The following is a 19534-nucleotide window of genomic DNA, read 5'->3' on the forward strand; positions in this document are numbered from 1 at the left end:
CTAGGAATATTCCTCACAGCTGGTCTTGCTTCTTGGAGTACAGCGCTATTGCAGTTCAGGAACAGTAACTGCTTGTCAGAAGTGAATTCTGCTACAATGAAATACAGCTATGTGAGTGTATATATTTCATTTGAATGAAATTTCATGCCTGCCCAGTTTTGGGGTGTTTTTTCAATTTCGTATTACTAAAGTTATCTTTTTCCACTAAATTTCAAGAAAGTTATTCTTCCATAAAATTACACTCAAAATTATGGTATTCTAGTTATGAAAGTACAGAAACGTTATTAGATACTTGATTTTCTTTGTGGTGGCAGGGGAAAAGAATGGATCACAAAGTGTTGAAGAAACATTTTTTGTAGCTTCCTTTCCCTTTTTTTTATTGCACTCATAAAGTCTGCTAAAAGCTGTAAGTTTTACTCAAAATCGATCCCACACAAATGTTCTGCATCTGCTGACCTCCGTGGATGGCCACAGGCTGGGACTGTTGCTCCAGTTCATACATGTCTAATTGTTCTTGCCCTGTAAAATGTTGAGCGTTTTGTCCATACTGCCTCGCCTGATCCAGAAGTGCACTGATCCACCATTTCACTGGTGACAAAGTGATATTATGTGTGAGTTTCAGGTGTTGGTGGGCACAACATGCCTCTTCGTCCTCAGTATCTCGCAAACAGTGCTGCTTTTGCCCTTGTATAATTTACCCCTGTTCTTTTTAACACCTCGTTCCACAGGCTGGGCCAGATGGGAGATGTTTGGCAGCTGGAGGACCCAGATGCCAAATTCTGGAATATAGCTTTCCTCCATTGGCATGTGGGTTCATGGATGGCTTCTTGGCTTGCACCTCTGCTAGCTTCTTGGCTAGCTGTCTAGCTGGCAGCTGTAGCATTGCCTGTGGGGCTATGTTAGGGTCAAGCTGCTATGGAGTTGGATGACTTTCCTGATCTGAATTACCCTTCCGGACACCATTTTCACCTTAGTTTGCTTTGAGTCTCCACTATTCAAAGACGAACGTTTGCACTGTTCTGCTTTATTCCTGCCATTTGTAAGACTAACTCGAAGCAGTAGTTCTCATTTGTCACCAGTTCAAAAAGAAAATAAGCATTGCAGGGTACACTGTTTCACTTGTTAGGATTCCCTTTCAGTCAGTAGGAATGTAAGGCCCAAGTCTGTACTTGCAATTGATCTCTGGAACCAAATTGTAACTACAGAGGACAGGCTTTTAAAAAAAATGTATTTCTTATGTCTAAACTTCGATTGCTTTCAGCCGTGAGTGAATCTAGCCTCTGTCGAACAGAAAAAAATACACATTTGGGGAGACAATCTGGATCATTTTTAAAGAAAAAGAATAATGATGATGAGAATAAATAGGACATTACTGGTAATAATTAAGAGTGCTGCCAAAAGAAAAGGCTTGATCTTCTCTTTGCCTGATTTGGAATGTCCTCGTTACATACTTTAGTTTTACCTCAGGTTTTTGGGTATTTTTTTGTTTTTTTTCATAAATGAGGTAATGAAAAATTAATGCATCTAGGATAGCCAAAGCATTTGAAGTTATTCCCTAATCTATGCCTTTTCCTCCATGCAGCTCAGTACATAAACATTACTTTCAGTGGGTAAAACTGCAAAATCAGGAGGTCAGTAAGACTCCAGATACTTAGAGTAAAGTACAGATTAGTCATATCTGCTATGATATTTTCATTCCCTCGCTCAGCCATAATGAGAGTATGTTGTGCTACATTGGAGGCAGTGGTATTTCTGTTAACACACTCATAAAACTTTTTTTAACACTTGAGCAAATACCACTTGTGCCTCACTTGGACACAAACTTCCATCGTATGTTAAGGTTAAGCTTTGCACGGTGATCTGACCTCTGAGGAAAACCACCTGAATTCACCATTATAATCACTGGAGAGAGCTCATGTCTCAGGAACAAGCAAAAAGGAGACCCTGCCCACCTAGTTTAGGTGTATACTTCTCTTCGCTGATGGCCTAGAGAGTGTAAGTGCTTCCATAGGAAATACAGCCTAGTTACATTAGACAAGTTGTTATGGACTATAGGGAACTAGTAGGACCTAAAAGCATCTGTTTCATGCAGAGGTAGTTGGCATAGCCCTTTCTGGATGATAAGGAAGCCGGGATGATTCTTTTGAAAAACAAGCTGGCAGCAGCAACAGCAATATTCCCACCTTTTGCAGGAGAGCTTTGCTAACTAGCTTGTCCAGCGAAGTGGGAGGCCTGAGGTTTAGTTTCTCAGCACAAGCATCGCAGAGGTGTTTTAGTCATTAGGTTCCTTGGCACAGGCCTAATCACATGAAATACTTGAGGAGCAGCAGAGTCTCTCATCTTCCTTCTTGCTGAACATGGGCCATTGTATAGGCAGGAGCACAGAAGTCACCAGATGGGAAGGAGAGTGGGTAAGAAGAGCCTGAATCCTACCTGAGGATGGACACGACTGGGACTGTAGGCTCTGTTCCCTGGAGCAATATTAGGCCAGAAGGAGCTATGGATACTGAAGTAGAGCTTTCTCCATTCCCCTCTTGGAGCTGTGTCCAGATTTCTAGTATGGAGCCAGGATCCCCTTTTCTACCCAACCTTTCAGCCTCATGGTTCTTGCATTTCTGGTGTCGGAATAGCCTTGCTTCCATGGATGCTCATGCAGGAGACCCCAAGTCCTTATTCCTGGGATGGAGGAGATGTTGAATCAACCCTTCTGTCTGAGAAGGACCTACAACCAAAGTCCCTCCTTCCCTGGGCAAATTGCTCGCCCATAAGGCTACAATACAGTAAGTTGCCAGTGCTACCGCCATCAAAACTCTGCCTGCCTTTTGTGAGCTTCTTCACAAGACACAGGCAAAGTTTAGGGCGTTGCCCTGCCTGTAGGTGAAAAATGGGCACCTGGCATCTACCAGAAAGAGCATGTGTGAATGTATGCTGTGTGGTAGGTACCTGAAGAAGCTCCAGGTTAACAGTAAAGGACCTCATGAGTCTAGGGACATGCTGGCTAGGACTGTTCATCGGGTGGTGGGTGGAAATGCAGTCATGGACCTAGGAAGGCTTTTGGGTGCCTGCCTCCCAAATTGGGGTTTCAGCATGCCGGTTTCCCCACTTCTCCACATATTTCACTTACCAAACTATATTTTCTCCTTTCAAATGAGCAAGCTTTCAGTGCTTTTTAATGTAGGAAAATTAAAGATGTTATTCCATTATCTAGAGTATTCCTTTTTCCCTGTTTACCTGCTTTTGCCCTTATGCCTATCAAAGGATGGATCTGGCTGTCCTTAATTTTTACTTCTCAGCTGCAATTTCTGCCCCATTAAAGAGATTCTTGTCACTTTCTGTATCCCACTGGCTTTGGAAATCACATATAAGGTAGAGCAAATTATCTTTCTTTTTTTTTTTTTAAAGCAACTATGATGTTGTCCCTTATACATTCTTTTCAAGCAGAGAAACAATGTGTGCTAACTGTTAAAAAAGGAAAATAAACAACTGCAAAGATGTTTTCCCTTCCCTTGCACCTCCAGTACATTCTGTAACCCAGTTACTGTAATTGTTTTTAAACTTTTTTAAACATGCATACTGTCAAGAGGCTGTGGTAAAACAAGTGTTGTTAAGTATTTCTCGTAAGGCCAATGTGACCGCAAGGGATGAAAAAAGATGACAGAGCAAACAGAAAATCCCATGTTTTGTTTATCAACATCTTTTTTTGCCTAATGGCGGATACTTGGAGAGAGAATCTGTTTACTTCAATGAAAGACTAGCTTAGGGTTTGCTGATTCCCATGGCAAAAAGAAGGCATAGTTTCCAAATGCAAGCTATTCAATGTGTGTGATGAGCTAAAGTCATTTGTGGATTTGTATGTTGCATTTTGACGTGATTAAATGTTTTAAGTCTATTGATTTCATGCTGGGGATTAATGATGCTGAATGAAAGAGCATCAAAGAATAAAACGTGTTTACATGCCCGATTAAAATACTTTAAAAAAGAGCCAGAGTACCAATTATTGCATAGGAATGAGATAAGAGCAGCGTAGGACCAATCATGCATTCGGCATCGAGAGGAAAATGAATTAACTTCTCAGGCATAGAAAGAAGAAGAGCAAAGATTTGATAAGGATTGACTGGACCTTTCTGAATGCTTAACACTTGTGTTTGACTCGTTATTTTGGAAGAAGGGATTAAAGAGGTTTCATTATCAGTTGCTGCAGATCTGTTTTACTGAATCAATCAAAGCATGATGCTTAGCTGCTTGGGATTAATGAGACAATCTTTTAACTGGAGAACTTGTTGGTAACGGCATGTTAATAAAGGACAAGACCCAAAGATACTCAGTACAACTGTGGACATGAGATACAGTAAAGATGGTGTTTGCTGCTTTGAATTTGCATAATACTTTTAGATCTGTTTGCCTTAGCATATTAACTCAAAAAAATATCGTTATCTTAAAATGTTCATAGTGCTAATTGGTTTGTATCTGCTCTCTGTAAATGTTCCTAATGGCTGTCTAGTTTCGTGGGTCATATCTGGATTTGCAGTTAGGTGTCACGTTCTGTTTACCAAGGTAATAGTAGATGAAGATGGAAAAGACCTATTTGCTTCTTAAATCCATCCTGTTGAAAGCACGGTACAGGCTCTTCCGATAGTGTTAAGCTGTTAGCACCCCTGATGTTAGCCAGAATGCCAGAGAGACAATTTATTTGCGCGATACAGCAAATGGAGAAGGATGCCTTAATGATCAAGTTAACATGTGAAATACTTGATGCACGTGAAGTACTCCCTGCTGAGCTAGGCAGAAGTTTAAACGTGGAGTCTAATACAGCTGAGTAAATAGCTGACGAGACCAGCTCATGCACACATTCGCTTTTTCTCTGCTGATGCTCTGATCCGGATTAGCATATGTGAGATGAATTCAGCAGTCTGATACAAACTACAATTCGTTTGTCTCAGAAGGGGTTGAATGATTATCCTAGGTTTGAGGCAGCGGAGGGAGGGTTTGACAATGTGAGGTTATTTTTTCCCCCCACTTCCACTGCTTAATACAAGACCTGCAGCCCTTAGCTACAGAACAAAGTGTCTGAGCAGTAACCGAGCTTGTGCAAACCCAAGAGAAGAGAAATGACTGTTCCTCGCAAGCTTCCTGCCTCAGTGCAGGTGCAGGAATCAGGAGGGCCTGAATAATTCATAAGGTGCAAATTAGCCCCAGCTTGCTCCCACTGCTTGAATTTTGCTTCTGCTTACCTACCTAGTTGCTAGAAAGAACAGAAATAAAGGAAGCTTGGGAAACTAGGGAGGGCAAGGCAAAAAGTGTTACAGTTTAAAGGCCAAAGTCACAGAGACTGCTGAATACTGGGTGTGTTTGAAGTCTCGGTGCTTATTGAGGAATTGGACTGTGCATTGATTATTCATGAAGTGTTTTCTCAGGAAGAAGTAAGCTCTGGGGACCCATTCCATTGCTCTCGGAGAGGGAAAAAACTTCCTTTTAGGAATTAGTTTTTTCCTGCTTTTATTGTTATTGTTTCTAAAAATTATTGGTTTAAAAAAAAGACTCTTAAAAGCTCATTTAAAGCCTATTAAGCTATTTGAGAGGGTATGCATTTATGTTGTCGCTGAACTCAAGGGTCCAGAGAAGTTGGTGAGAAATTTTGGATGTTAGGATGGTTACTGCTTCGAGTAAACGCGGATTCCAAGAGCCTGTATGAAACTCGTTGTATCTGGGAAAGCAATGTGTAATTAGCTTGCATTTTTATCATTTAAAAGGCAGCATTCATCTGTTTTAAATACTGTTAATGATGGTTACCTTTTCTGTTGCGTTACTTAGCGGCTTTCCTGCCCAGAAGAACAAACTGCGAGCAGTGCTTAATCCTTCTGCTGCACAACATTGCAGCTCACCCAAATATCAAGGAAGAGGTTTTGCTGAGCACTGTTGTTATGGGAGAAGGGAATTCCCGACACAGATCTTTGAACAGTTTGTGTGTCGCCACGCAGTAGAGAGAGGAGCCGGTCTGAAAAAGGCAGATTGTTTCTGCCGTGTACCTGAATATCCCTTTGACATCTCTCATGTGGGAGATGGAAGCATCCGACATCCCCAGCAGGACCAGGAACAAGGTAGTTAGTTCCCCCTATCAGCACATGTTCATATGGAGAAAAACTCTCCTAATGTTTTTGCTGTGCTGAATATGAAAAGAACAACAGAAAAAAAAAGCCTCTTTTTAGTGTTTTGGGGGCTTTTTTTCTGTTTTTTTTCAGGTTTTTTCCCAATGTATTCCCCTTCTTTCTCCATTCCCTTCTACTCCACCCCCTCTTGGCTCCCACGTGCAGCAGCTAGGTCACGTTGCCATCATCTGTTTTTGTATTTCCCTCATTTGGGTGGCTGGAATAGGAGCTGGCTCTCATTTCTAGCTGATTCTGTCATTTCCGCTAGGCCCCAGCTTGGGCGAGCGCCAAGACCAACAGGTGATCCTTGTAGCTGCAAAACAGCAGGAAGGAGGCTGTGCATGTAGGAGACAGTGCACCAGAGGGGCTGCCTGGCCCTGCTCCATCTTTCTGTATAATTAACGCCCCCCCTCCCTAACCCCCCCATACCGAGCAGAAAATCTGTGCAGAACAGCTCAGCTGCGGCAGCCGTCATAGGGAAAATGTTAATAAAGAGTCCTGGAAGAGTGTCGGCTGTGCAAGCGCAGAGGTGCGCTCCGTCTTAGAGAGAAACTGTGGTTGGTCCTGTATAGGAACAGGGGCAAAAATTGTATTAGCTGTAATACTCTGTCAACCGTTGCAGGAAAATAAGCATTTCAGTAAATTTCGGTGCTATGCTCACGGGCTTTCTTATTTGTACAGGAACTAGTTTGGAATGAGGTGATAATTCAGTTAAGCTTTTCTCTACAAGAAGTAGCTTGTGAAGTCACGTGGAAATTATTTGGGCAGAGAGGTAGCTCTGGTCAGGAAGGGCCATCTCGAGCTGCAGAGCTGGGGGCAGCCAGTGCAGTAGCCATGCAGGCTCTGCATTCTCTGGGCGTCTGCGCCAGGGAGGCATGACTGTGCGGGGCTTCGCAGGGGTAATTTTTAGAACACATGAAAAACTTCCAGGAATCCTCAAGGCAGCCTCAAAGAACTATGTTTTTTCAGAGGAAACTCCTAACGGATTTTTTTTTTTTTTAATGAAAACAAAGTTATATTTAGGAGATGACAGTGCCTTAACAAAACCAGTTTCAAAACATATCTCCAAGGCTTAGGTTAACCCCTTGGCATATACCGTAATGTGAGATAACACGTCCCTGGAAACCTTAACTGTATGTTTGTATTTGTGAGGCAGGCTGATGTTTTAAGATAGACACTTGGTAGCCTTAATCCTCTGCAAAATAGATGATATCTCAAATTCTTTCTGCTCAGTACACATGGAAGCCAAATTGCTTCTCCTACCTGTGGAGTCAGTGCTAGTGGTTTGAAAGCTGAAGGTTATGAATAGGCAAGATATAAATTTTCTGTATGCAGTTCTGTAGGGAGCTGGGCTCTCTCTCAATGCACCACAGCCCATCTCCACAGCAAGGGTAGGCTCCCGGGAGAAATGAACTGGGAAGCCTCGATCAGCTCCGCCGGTGAAAATGGGGTATTGCAGCAGATCTGCACAACAGCAACCATTCGCCCTGCCTGACAGTTCCTGCTATACACACACCAGAAACACAAACAGCAATGAGAGTAAACTCGGTTATGAAACATCAACACATTTAGTAATGCTTCTAGCAGCTAGCCGTCTGCAATCCTTTTAACTAAGCCAGCAATCGTTTCTCTCTGCGTTCTACGGTTTGTCAGCCATCTGAAGGGGGAGGATGTGCCCTAGCAGGGACACATTGCATCTCAGTGGTACGTCATGTGTGTGGAAACCTAAAGGTAATCCAAAAGCTGAACTGGCAGCAGATTGTTCATGAATACACACTTTACTTCTCTTGGACATAGTCTCCACATGCTAAATGGTGCACTGATGGAGACTAGCATCTCAATTTTTTTTTTCCCTTGTGCCCCTTCCTTTCTCAGTGCTGGTTTATTGCCTGTGCCCCCTTCCAAAACCTCTGGTATATGAGGCTATTAGCAGGGGGTGAGGTGTTTCCATTAAAACGTTCTGAATTTTTCTCTTCTCTCCTCTGTATCTTGTGAGACCGTCCTAATTCCGACATTTGCAGTGGGTCCTGGACAAACCTGAATAGTCCCTCTGGCAGGCTCTGCTGTCTCTCTTGCTTCCCCTTGAGTTAAGGGGCTAGTGGCAATGATTTCTTTCTCAGATGCTCGCCACTGGCTCCAGTGATCTCTATAAACCCCCACAGGCATGGCAGGGGGAGGCAGAAGCTTTTATCTGTAGGGTGGTCAGGGAGCCCAGTGTTTCCGTTTCATCAGGAGGCAGTGGTACCAGTTGGGGAGGCTGGAGAGCAAGCAGGAATACTTCCCGCCTACATTTGGCTCAGTGCAGCCTGGTCTGGGCAAAAGCCCTCCGCAGAGTACTGCAGGCAAGAGAAAAGCATCCTTCGGTGGCCCCCGGAAAGTCAAGTTTTCCAGTGCATTTGGCAGGCAGCCTGGAGCAGATCCAGTCCTTATCCCAGCCCTGTGGAGCACCACCCCTCGTGGTTCTCCCTCCTGCTGCAGCACATACCTTACTATTATTAATAGTCTGGAGGCGCCAACAGCGTGCTTTGTTCTGGACGGTATGCAGTTGCCCAAAGAGCAGGAACTGTGTGGCAATTGTTTTTGTACTGGTAGATGGATTTGGTAAAGAGCAGTGTAGTTTTTCCTGGTCTTTTTTTTTTTAATGTACCTTCCTCTCTTCTGCTTCCCCCCCGCCCCGGGGCTGTCCCCAATGCACTCAACAGGTGAAGGATGCTGTAATCCCTCTGGGAGAGGAGAGGCAAGTGCTGTCAGGACACTGAGGTGCGTGGAAGCGGCAGGCTCACACGGCGTCGTAGCTCTTCAGTGGGAGTAGATCAGCTACACCAAGTGGGCTCTGCAGTTCCCTGAACAGCGAGCCCTAAAAATCACATGAAGAGTGAGCAAGAGAAACAAGTCAGTCACAAGTTCTTCTAACTTGCACTGTGAGTGTGCAGAGTCCCACAGCGTGGTTTGTTGGTGCATTATGTAGTGTGTAGGGAAGTGAGCTGCTCCTGTGCATTTGGCCTGGTACATCTTGGCCCCAAGTCACAGACTTCATTGTGCCATCACTGTGAAATCAGTGAAAGCTTCAAAATCTGTGGCTGTGGTTTGTTGTACTGTAAATCCTTAATAGTTCTATTTACTTTGGAACTGACAAACCTTTCAAATATATCTGCTTTCAGGCTGCAAAACCTAAGCAAGAAAAGATGCACATTAGCGTGCAAGCAAATGGCACTTTTGGATTTGGAAAGTGTGCTAACAAAATGTCCAGTCACAGGGATTCCTCTGAACTCAGTGTAGAGTAAGAATAGGCAGCGTGCACTGAACCTCATGTCCTCTAGATTAGTAACTTTAATGTTATTCCTGTAACCCATATACTTCCTCTTGTTACACCACCTCCTCCTGTTTTTCCACCCTGTGTAGTTCTACTGTTTCACCGAGTATTACCTCACTGCGGCACATAGTTTGTCTTTTTAACTACTTCGTGAAGTACCTAGTGCTCTTTTGGGTGTCATAGAAGTAATAATAATAATTTGCCAGGTGTACTGCATCAAGTTGTTCTTGTATTGTTTGTTGTGCAGACAGAAAGTAAGGGTGGCTGCTGACTGCTGATAACTCAGTGTAAGGTAAACCTCTAACACAGGAAGGGAAATGGTCTGGTTTATTTATGAATACACTCAGAAACAATGACGGCCTTCCAGTATACCCGCACTTTTTTAGGATAGCGTATTTTACTTGGATGCAGCATTGCCAAAGGTCAATAATAATCAGGGCTAAATTGCTTACAACTCAAAGGTAATGAAACGCTCTCATTACACCAGTCATCATTTTCATTGTTAATTCAATGTTGTTTAACTTCTCATGAGTTTCTCTGTTACGACTGTGGCAGTGAGACAGCCAGGCTGAGCCATCTGCTGCTGGTGCTTGAAAGGTACAAAAAGGCACTGCAAAGAAAATCGACTGACTGCAGTTGACCGTTTTAGGGAGAGACCTTACTTGAACCAGCAGTAACTGGAGGGAAGTGTAAACTGGCTTTAATTCTGTAGCAGACCTCTGAATATTAAGGATGTACACGGCAGTTGGGAGGACGCATTCAGAGTCCGGTCATGTTCAGGATCACATCCCCTCAGCTTTCTCGTTGTTGCTGTGGTTGTCTGCAGCCGAGGGGAATTCTCCAGCTTTTGGAGTTAATGTTAGATACGTAATTGGGTGGAGAATTAATGTAAACTTAAAATAATTCAGCTTCACAGTCATTATACTCCTTAGCTTTAAATTATTTAGCTTTGTGTCTCTGGTCCCTCCCAAAAGCCCTGCCATTACCGATCATCTGACTCTCTTTATTAGCTTATATTTTTCCCTAAAAGCAAGGCCTCATGTACAGTGTAATTATCCAGCAGTGCCGATTAACTGCATAATTCTCTTTTCTGTAAAACTGCTGTGTAAATTACTTTTCATTTCACAAAAATGACTCATCAGGCAATTTTGTGGAGGGTTTTTTGTTGGGTTGGGGTTTGGGTTTTTTTTTAGGTTCCCTTTTCCCAGCCACCCTCTCCATCACTGTGTCATGGTAATATCGTTAAATACTGTTGTGTATGATCTTGGTGCAAGCAGTAAGCCCTACAGTGATTCCAATGGAGAAAATTAAAGTGGTTTCCATGGTATTGTTATGTCTACCACCAGACCTGATGAGAAAAAGTTGCTAAGATATCCTGCTCTTAGAGTAGGGATGTTTTTAGAGAAAATTGTCTTAACGAGATCAAGAAGGCTTGTTCAGTTGAGATAGCTGTTGAAATCTCCACCACTTCTCAACCTTTCAGATTGCCCGTTGCTTCTTCCAGTATGCTTCAGTCACCTCAGCAGCCTACATGTCCTATTCTTTTTTGCTGTTGTCCCTTCCCCACTTGCCTTGGCAATGGCTCCTCACCCTTCCTCCTCTGAGACCGAGAAACCCACCCACCACCTTCCCATGCCCTTAGATATTTCTTCATGCTCCCTACACCTGCTTCCTGGGCTAGATGATACTGAGAAGATGGCATGTCCTTGTGGGACTATAAAATACTCTTGAACAGGAAATGGTACTATGCTCATCAGGTTGTCATCTGGATTCGGCTTGAACAAATCAATGGACAGTGTACAGTGAAGAGCCCTGCCTTGTTGGGCTGCTGGATAGCCTGGATGTTGCAAATTGAACCTTGCCTCTCTGACGAGCGTGATTCCTTGGGTCTGCCATTTTTAAAGCTGCCATGTATTTGCTCCCAGCAATGTGGAGTTTGGAGGTCATCCTAGTCCCATATGGGAGTCCTTCACTAAAGCTGGCACATCGTTTCAAAAGGGCATGTTTCACTAGTGTGTGTGTAGAAACAACTGACCAAAGTCTAAAATCCTTCCTACTGAGTGAGTCCAAGCGGACCTAGTAACCTGGCTAGTGTTCACCAAAAGACCCGAAAAACTGGGTTGGTATAGAGCGATTCTTCTTCTGGAATACCTACGTCTCCTCCCTCTATCCCTCTTTTACTTTATAGCTTAAAAAAATCAGTATTTTATGCACCTTCAGCCTCTGAGGCTATTTCTTGGACTTAATGTTTAATACCCATATATGACCCTGCCCTTTGTGGACTTGTCTAATACTCCTTTGAGCCCATCTATTCTCTTGGCCTCTGCAGTATGCAGTGGCAATGAGTTCCAAGTATGTGTTACATAAAAAAAAAAAAAAAAAAAATTCTTCCCTCTGTTCAGTTTAAGCCTCCAGTTCTTAGGAAAACTAGTGAATAATCACTTCCTATCATTACATTCTTGGCTGTGCAGAGCTCTGCTATCTCCCCTCGGTTATCTCACAAATTTGGCATTCCCAGGGTAACGTGGTTGTGGGCCAGCTGTCAAAGATGCGGCTGAAATAATTTTCACAGGGAGAGTTTTCACTCTGTGCTCTCTTCCTGAGACCAAATTAATCCTAGGTCTGCCATCATTTGAATCTGTTACTAAGAATAGGATAAATTAAAGAAACATGCTTCCTGTGAAGTATTCTATCACTCTTTACGTTCAGAACATCACTACAAATCATTTCTCATGGCACAAATAGTTGCAAAGCGTAAAATTGCTGAAATGCCAGTCGTTTAGCTGCTCTCACCATTTGCTTCTAATGAGTTGGTAGCTTGTTCAACCCTCTGGTTTTTAAGCATGACAAAATGATGCTTGTTGCTGTTCTGCTGCTTGAGCTATTGGCATATCCCTGTAGAGGTCCTCATTTCTGCAGTGCCAGGAAGAACTAGGATTACTGTACCAATTGTTCTAATTATTTCCAAATTTTTCTCTCTGGCTTGTATTTCTGGAGCTAATTTGTCATCTTTTTACATTGTTTTATGTCTTTTTTTTGTTTAATCCCATGCACCTGCACTTTTAGACTATATGTCCTTTTGCTAATGTTCTCTGTGCTGCTGTGAATTACAACAATGAGCAGATGGAGTCAGATGAATAAGTGTCTTTTACGATTAAAAAAAAAAGTTGATTTAATGTGTCTAAAAATGCAGATGTTTATTTTGCATTATGTGTTTTCCTGAGTTTTAGGCTTCACCACTTGTGTTAAAAATGGTCCTGATACAGTTATTTCCCTGGTTCTTCTAGTCTCAGTGACCTTAACAACCAGTATTTTTGTTGACACATGGCTTAGCAAATAAAAGCTGAAATAGTAAATGGACTATCCTCTTTGATGTGTTTCATAACTGTTTTCCATCAGGCATTTGCAGTACTGTTTTAAAATGTTTAATTATACTCCAAGTCATTAGAAATCCATTACACATGTCTGACTTTGAAGGGAGAGAAGTAACTACTTCAATACACTCCTCCCCCCACCCCCAATTCCACTGCAACGCTGTGACTGATAATATTTTCTCCTATTAATTAGTTTTATTATCACAGCATAGAGATCACTGTCTTCAAATCTCCACAGGCCTTCGACTAGAGTGGCTGTCGATACTGAGAACAGATTTTTGTGGGATCTTAGGGGACATTATTGTTCAGAGCACCATAAACCCTGTGTTTTCTCCTACTGTGTTTCAGTACACCTATGTACTGCAGAAGGGATTTGCATCAGTATGTGTACTAAAGAGTTGCTCTACATTAGCAGTTCCTTTCCTTATAATTGGGAGAAAAAGACACAAATGTGTTGCTTTGCAGCAAGGATCTCCTTAATTGTAACAGAAGTAGGGCTGTAAACCATGCTAAGTCATAAAGGTCACAGCTTCTGTGAAAAGTTTCTCTATTAATAGTCTATAAGTATTTTGTTTCTGCCAAGCTAGTGCTTAGAACCAAATTAGTCCATCATTACAAGTCTGATACGTTAAAGTCAAGGGTGTATCCACATGCCCTGTGTTGCCTTCAGACACCCTCTGTGGTCCCTCGCTCAGGCTGCATTTTCATAAATGTATAAATATGGCAAATATGAGTAGACAAATGACTAAGCAATTTGTTGGGCAATCAAACAACTTGTAAAACTAATGCGTCTTTTTTTCCTTTCCTTTTTCTCTGCTCTTAAATACATTTCGCAAACCACCTCCTTTTTTATCAGCTGTGTGGAAATAGTTGCCTTGATTTCTCAGCGTAACCTGTTGCCTTCAGTGTAACGGCTAAAGATACTACCATGGATAAATAAATATTCAGTGTTTCTCTTGGTATGACTCCTTTCACCAGTAAAGTGCATAGGTAGAGTTCATTCTGCATTTGATGGAGAGAGGTAGACATCTCCATCTCGTTTTAAACCATACATGTCTAAGATACATGAGATGAATTATCCCAAGAATTGCCGGTTTCTCCCTATGTCTGTCTTTCCTTTGGCCATCAAAGGAGTCTAAGCAAACCAGTTAACTAAGTTAGAACAGAGAAAGAGAAGGAATTTTGAAGATGACATAATGAATGTAGAGGAGATGTAAGGTAAAAACAGCATCCTGGAGAAAAAAACCTTCTTTGAAAATTAGTATGTGAGTTCTAATCCTAAATGCCATAAAACGAGCAGCCAGTGAAAGCCAGGAAAGTGCAGTTTGAAGGATGAGATATCTGGAATCACATATACCTTTGTGTTCAGGACGTATATGGGACCGTGACTCAGGATTTCTTCTCTACCATATCCCACCCCTTCTATCTTAGATTTCTTATGCCCTGACTTTATAAGGATGCCCCAATCACCTATATTTTCCATTCTAGATAATACCTGTTGTAAAAAAAGAAAAAAAACCAGGCAGTTAATTACTTTGTATGTCATTCCTTTGTCTGAAAAATGGTAGTAACATTGTTTATCAGTCTCACCTGGGTATTGAGAGAATAAATTCATAAATCTGAACTCTGTTCAGATATTATGTTGATTCTCATAGTAAAACCTTTGAATTATAGATAAACCTGATAATAATTGAGAAGAAACGGAAGAACGTTTACTGCTTCGTTTGCTCTCTTTTTGCTCCCTCTAGTAGCACGAAAATGAGTTGTTCATTACTGTAGTCCTAAGGGTGAGACGACTGGTGACTTCTGATACTCTCATAAATTGTGTTGGGCCCTCGAGATACAGTTTTTAAAGTGGCTGTGGTTCATGTGTCATTTCTGAATCGCAATTGTGTTAGACCCAAAAGTAAAGATTTTGATCCTGGTGGTGCAAGTGCACTTGTGCAAGCAACCCCTGGCACCTTCAGGGAACGTCTTTAACTTCCATGGGGTCCCACATGGGCACAGGTTCAGTCATCTGGATCCAATTGCGGGATTTCACGTTTAGATCCACCAATTTCATTTTTTTACCCTAAGGCACACCATAAAACACACAGTGTTGGGTAGTCAGAGCTTTCTCGTTAAAAAGCATTGGGATAGTGTTAGTGTGGTCTTCTAGAAGACGCTATGTCTGGGATGCTTCAGTTGTGATGTGACAAGGAAGTTAAGTTTTGGAGTGTATGTGTGTGGAAGTCTTCATTTGTTGACTTAATGTTCAAGTCCTTTAGCAATGATACGACTTGGTGGTATTAGTTGTTTTTGCAAAAGTAGCAGGGGTAACTTGATTGCATAGATGAATGGGCAAATCTTCTGGGCAGAGTCCAGTCCCTGTTCCTAGCCGTGGATTTTGGCCACTTCTCTTGTGTGGGTACCGATGTTCAGCTGAGTGTCGGTGAATCACGCCAGGGAGGGCAGTGGCACATGTCCCTAATCTGCTTCTCCACAGGGCTAGAGGCACCTATGGCTTGGGATGGAGGGGGAAGAAAGCAAAACTGCTGCCTTTATTAGACACCTGTGGCTACATCATTTCAGTTGTATGGTAAAACCGCACTGTGAGAAATGTCATATAATGATCATGTGATTAGTAGTGGTGGTCAAGTAGAGTCTAGTAACAGGCCTGCTCTGTATTCAGACTTCTTAAAATTGTCTCATCTTGCAGTAGAGTGAGTCAGAGGTGAATTCAGAAATGAATTTTTGTTTCTTACATGTTTATATGTTTCTTATGGTACTTTATCTCAGTCTGATAGTCTTAAATCCTTGTTTCTCAGAATCCCTGTTTCTCTTGTTTCTATGCTTCACATAGAAAAGTGCATTTCCTGGCTGCAGCCAGAGGAAGGTGAGGAGGAAGATACCTATTGGAGTTTTCTGTATTTTTATAGCCTTTATCATTCCACAAGACCATGCATATGCCTCACAGCAAGGCAGCTGGGTCCATGCTTCTTAACTTCAGCTTTACCAGCCTTAGGATGTTTGAGGCCTCAAAATGGCACGTAGGGGACTGAACTGTGTGGTTTTATGCCCAAAAAAGAAGTCCATCAGTTGTGAAGATAGCACAAATACAACCCTAGGATACAACGCTAACATGGTGATGTGCTAGAGCACCGCATTAAGTACCCCTCAGCAGTTACTATTCCAAAAGGCGGTTTCCTGAGTGGTCTCTGATGTCCCCACATGTCCTTACCAGTAGAAATAAGACCAGGACAACATGTGCATGTGGGAATCCTCAAAATGCTGACAGTAAATGTGAACTTAAAGTCTAATAGCTTGGCTTTGAAAACACATTTATGGGAAATGGCACAGAGGGGACTGATCCAGCTGAACTGGAATTGTTTGCCCAAATAAAATTGCTCGTGTGCTTGAGGGCTCACAGAATCAGCCTCTAATTGCAACAGTTTACAGATGTTGAGGAAATATGCATGCATGGACTTTCAGAAATCTCTGTTCAAGATATTTCTGTATTTCCATTTGATTCACGTGAATGCCAGAGATGTGATCATGTCAAAGAGCGCGTGAGAAACAGTGGAGCTGGAGGAGGTATGATATCCTACGTAATACCCTTACGGGGGAAGACACTAGCAACAGGATGGGGGAAGGACATATGTAGAAAAATACAGAGAGACTTGCCAAGACTGGTGGCTGAGTGGCAAAACTAAATGCAAATATTAGAAGAAGGGGAAAAGGAAAGGAGTTTAGATAAGGTGTTTTAGCTTGAGCAATAGCTTTCCTTATGTGTTAAGTTTTATGACACATAAAGTGGCCTCGGCTCATCTAATAAGCTCCACCAGCATAGTGTCAGTACACTGTGCCCAAAGAGAGAGATTTGTAAAATTGTTCAGTGCTTTAAAGCCATATTCTTTAGGTAGACTTTTTCCCTGGTTCAAAGTCATTATGAAATGGCACCTTTTTGTTCCATTTCTTCTGTGTCTCTCTTTTTTCTTTGTCCTTTGCCCCCTCCCTTTCTATCTGAGGGGCTGTCGTTAGACAAAAAAGAAGCACTATTTTTCTAACATTTCACCAGGTGACTGATAGGGGAAGGGGGAGGGGAAAAATCTTCCTTTCTTTTTTTCCCACTTCAGGCCTCAATTATTCTGTATGCTTTGAAGAACCATGCAGCTTAACTGCAGGAATGGCCTGATTTCTTCTAGTGAAAATGCCTTCCAGTCATCTTCCCCAAACTGTGCAGCTTGGAGCACTGAAGTCTTTATTTTGGGGGAAGACAAGGAAGTATAGAATCATTTGGAGGGTTAAGGAACAAAGACCAAGAAACTTAAGGAAGGAGAGAACTAAAAAGTAAAGGAGGCTGCTGCCATCTAGAGTCAAGACTTAACGTTGATTGTGTTTTCAAGAGTGGCATTCAATTAATGTATATGTGAAAACAATAGTAGAGGAAAACCCCTCAGAGCAATAGAATTGCTTTCTTTGCTTTTCATTTCAGTAGGAATAATGGGAACTTCTAAAAGTATTTTGGATTTTTAGTAAGTGCTTTCTTGTGTACAGCTAATCTAGGTATATTAATTCTGACTAAAATTTTATAATCATCTATAAAAATTGAGAAATAACGTGCTAAAAGGAGGACAACAATTTACAAGTAAGTACATGTTCAGAGGAGGCAACAAAAAGTGGCAGCCAAGCTGGATACAGATAACTGAGGCTGAAAACATTCCCTTCAATGTTGTACTCAATACGATGCAATTTTCATTCATATCGATGATATCGCTAGGGTATGCTGTAATATTAAGCAGCAAGACATAAGTTTTACTTTTTTCATCTTTTAAAAAATTTTTATTATATAATACAATGTTGTTAAATCCCAAACTTCACCTGATGGTGAAGTTTTAGAGGGGTTTTGAGCTTTCTTTAAAATACTAGTTTGGAGCGCAAACTGTGTAACACAAAGATCAACCTGAAAAAGTATGTGTAGAAGCTAACCAAGCTGGTTAGAAGCTAAGCTTTCTCTCCAGAGAGAAAGAGAGAAAACAGATTGCTTGGTTTTCATGAGTTCAAACCCTGGAGAGATTTAGAAGGACAACAGACTACTAATTGAATAAAAATGTGTTTCATTTTAAAATTTCTCCATTTTTATAGTATAAGCACGTACCTTTTTAAGATAGCTTCCAAATGTGAACAAGTCACTCTGGCATCCTACTTTGGTTTTGGACTTTAAAAATTAATTACATTTTTGGAGTGACATGGCCTCTCCTTAACTTTCTGACCAACTTAAAATTTGACCTGAATTTTAAAACCTTCTGTGCCATTTCCTGGCTGTATTCCTGCAAGTAGTTGCACTGAAAGCAAATTGGATTTAGCAGAGTACATGTAAAGACGCTATCAGAATTGTGGTCTGTATTAGGACTTGTTAACTGACAAGCATCTTTTCTGTTTGGTTTTGCTTGATTTAAAAAGTCCACCCAATATTTTCTGAGTTGATTGCATTTTTCTTTGCAAGGGCTTGCAGAGTATCCTGGGAGTATGGACAGAAAAGCAACCTGTGTGTAGAAGGGCATATACGGAGGGTCTATTCTGACTGCAGTATCACAGCGCTTTTCTCATCTCCCCTGTCTCCTTTCCCTCAGATATTTCTCCAGCTCTGGCCTCTCAGTCCTTTGTGTAACACCGTACTGGGAAGTTAGCACTCAGACCAAGGGGTAGCATACTGGGGAGGACTGGGAGCAGGGCAGGCGGGTGAAGGAGTTGTTTGGAGTAAGGCTGTGACTTTTGACTTAACAAATCACAAATAAGAACCGCTCGTTTGTTTGTTTGTTTGTTTTACAGTTTTTTCCCCTTCTAATTACAATTAGAAATCAGAATTAGTGACCTTAGTCTGGATGACTTAAAGGGTTGTAGCACCTTGAACTGGGACAGTGGCAGACGCCTTTTGTCCTTTGCCACATTTGGCACCCTCACTTGTCTGGCCCGCCTTTGCTCCTCCCTCTGCTCCTGGTCGTCCAGTTTCACAGTCCCAAGGGAGGACCCAGCGATGGCTCCTTCTGGGAGGAGAACCTCTCTTGCACAAGGCCAGTCTCCCCGCTCCCAGCAAGGCAGCGCCCCACCGAAGTCTGAGTTTGCAGGAACAAGCACACACTGTTGATGAGACCAAGTGCCTCTCATCTCCTGCTCTGGTGCAAGCAGAAGCTCGTGCTCTCGTGTTTTCATTAGGACTGTGAAGCAAGCTGCCTCACAGCACAAACTCTGCCTAGCACAGCACGTCCCGTCTAGTTCGTGAAGGCGTCAGAAATCCCATTGCATGCTTGAAGGAGTAGAGGTATGGTGTTTGATGCAGAAAGGGTAACAGACTGTCCCGACTTGAGTCTATGCAAATGTCCCATCCCTAATGTATGGCTGGCAGGGTGGTGGAATGGCCTCATTCCTCTCAGTGAGCTGCAGATGGGTGCAGGGGAAGGAGGGCAACCATCAGGTGGAGCAGAGCAAGGCTGGGCTCAGCATGGCATGCGCCAGCTCAAAATATTGTGCCCTAATATTTGGCGGTGGGTGTGCTTTCAGAATAGATACCTATTGCCATTACAGCATCCTTATGTCTTTTCATCACTGGTGCATCCTACTTCCAGAGCCTTTATATAACTGTTAATTTGCAAGAACATTTTGTGTACGTTTACATATTTCCATTCTCTATACAAAAGAATATGTTTCAGTTAGCCTCCTTT

The 19534-nt window shown here is 42.3% G+C and overlaps 1 protein-coding gene across 2 annotated transcripts in view; it reads left to right on the forward strand.

The window, feature by feature from the left end:
• The window catches only part of KLF12 (KLF transcription factor 12), a 142704-nt gene that overhangs the window by 87249 nt on the left and 35921 nt on the right, over positions 1–19534 (forward strand). The window contains exon 6 of one of the 2 annotated variants that reach the window (XM_075722228.1): positions 16736–16747. The exons of the other annotated variant lie outside the window; for it this stretch is intronic. Coding sequence (XP_075578343.1) covers positions 16736–16747 — 12 coding nt within the window. The remainder of the gene's footprint in view (positions 1–16735; positions 16748–19534) is intronic. 2 annotated transcript variants of the gene reach the window in all.

The sequence above is a fragment of the Pelecanus crispus genome, chromosome 1 (assembly GCF_030463565.1).
Source record: "Pelecanus crispus isolate bPelCri1 chromosome 1, bPelCri1.pri, whole genome shotgun sequence".
In the NCBI taxonomy this organism is placed as follows: domain Eukaryota; kingdom Metazoa; phylum Chordata; class Aves; order Pelecaniformes; family Pelecanidae; genus Pelecanus; species Pelecanus crispus.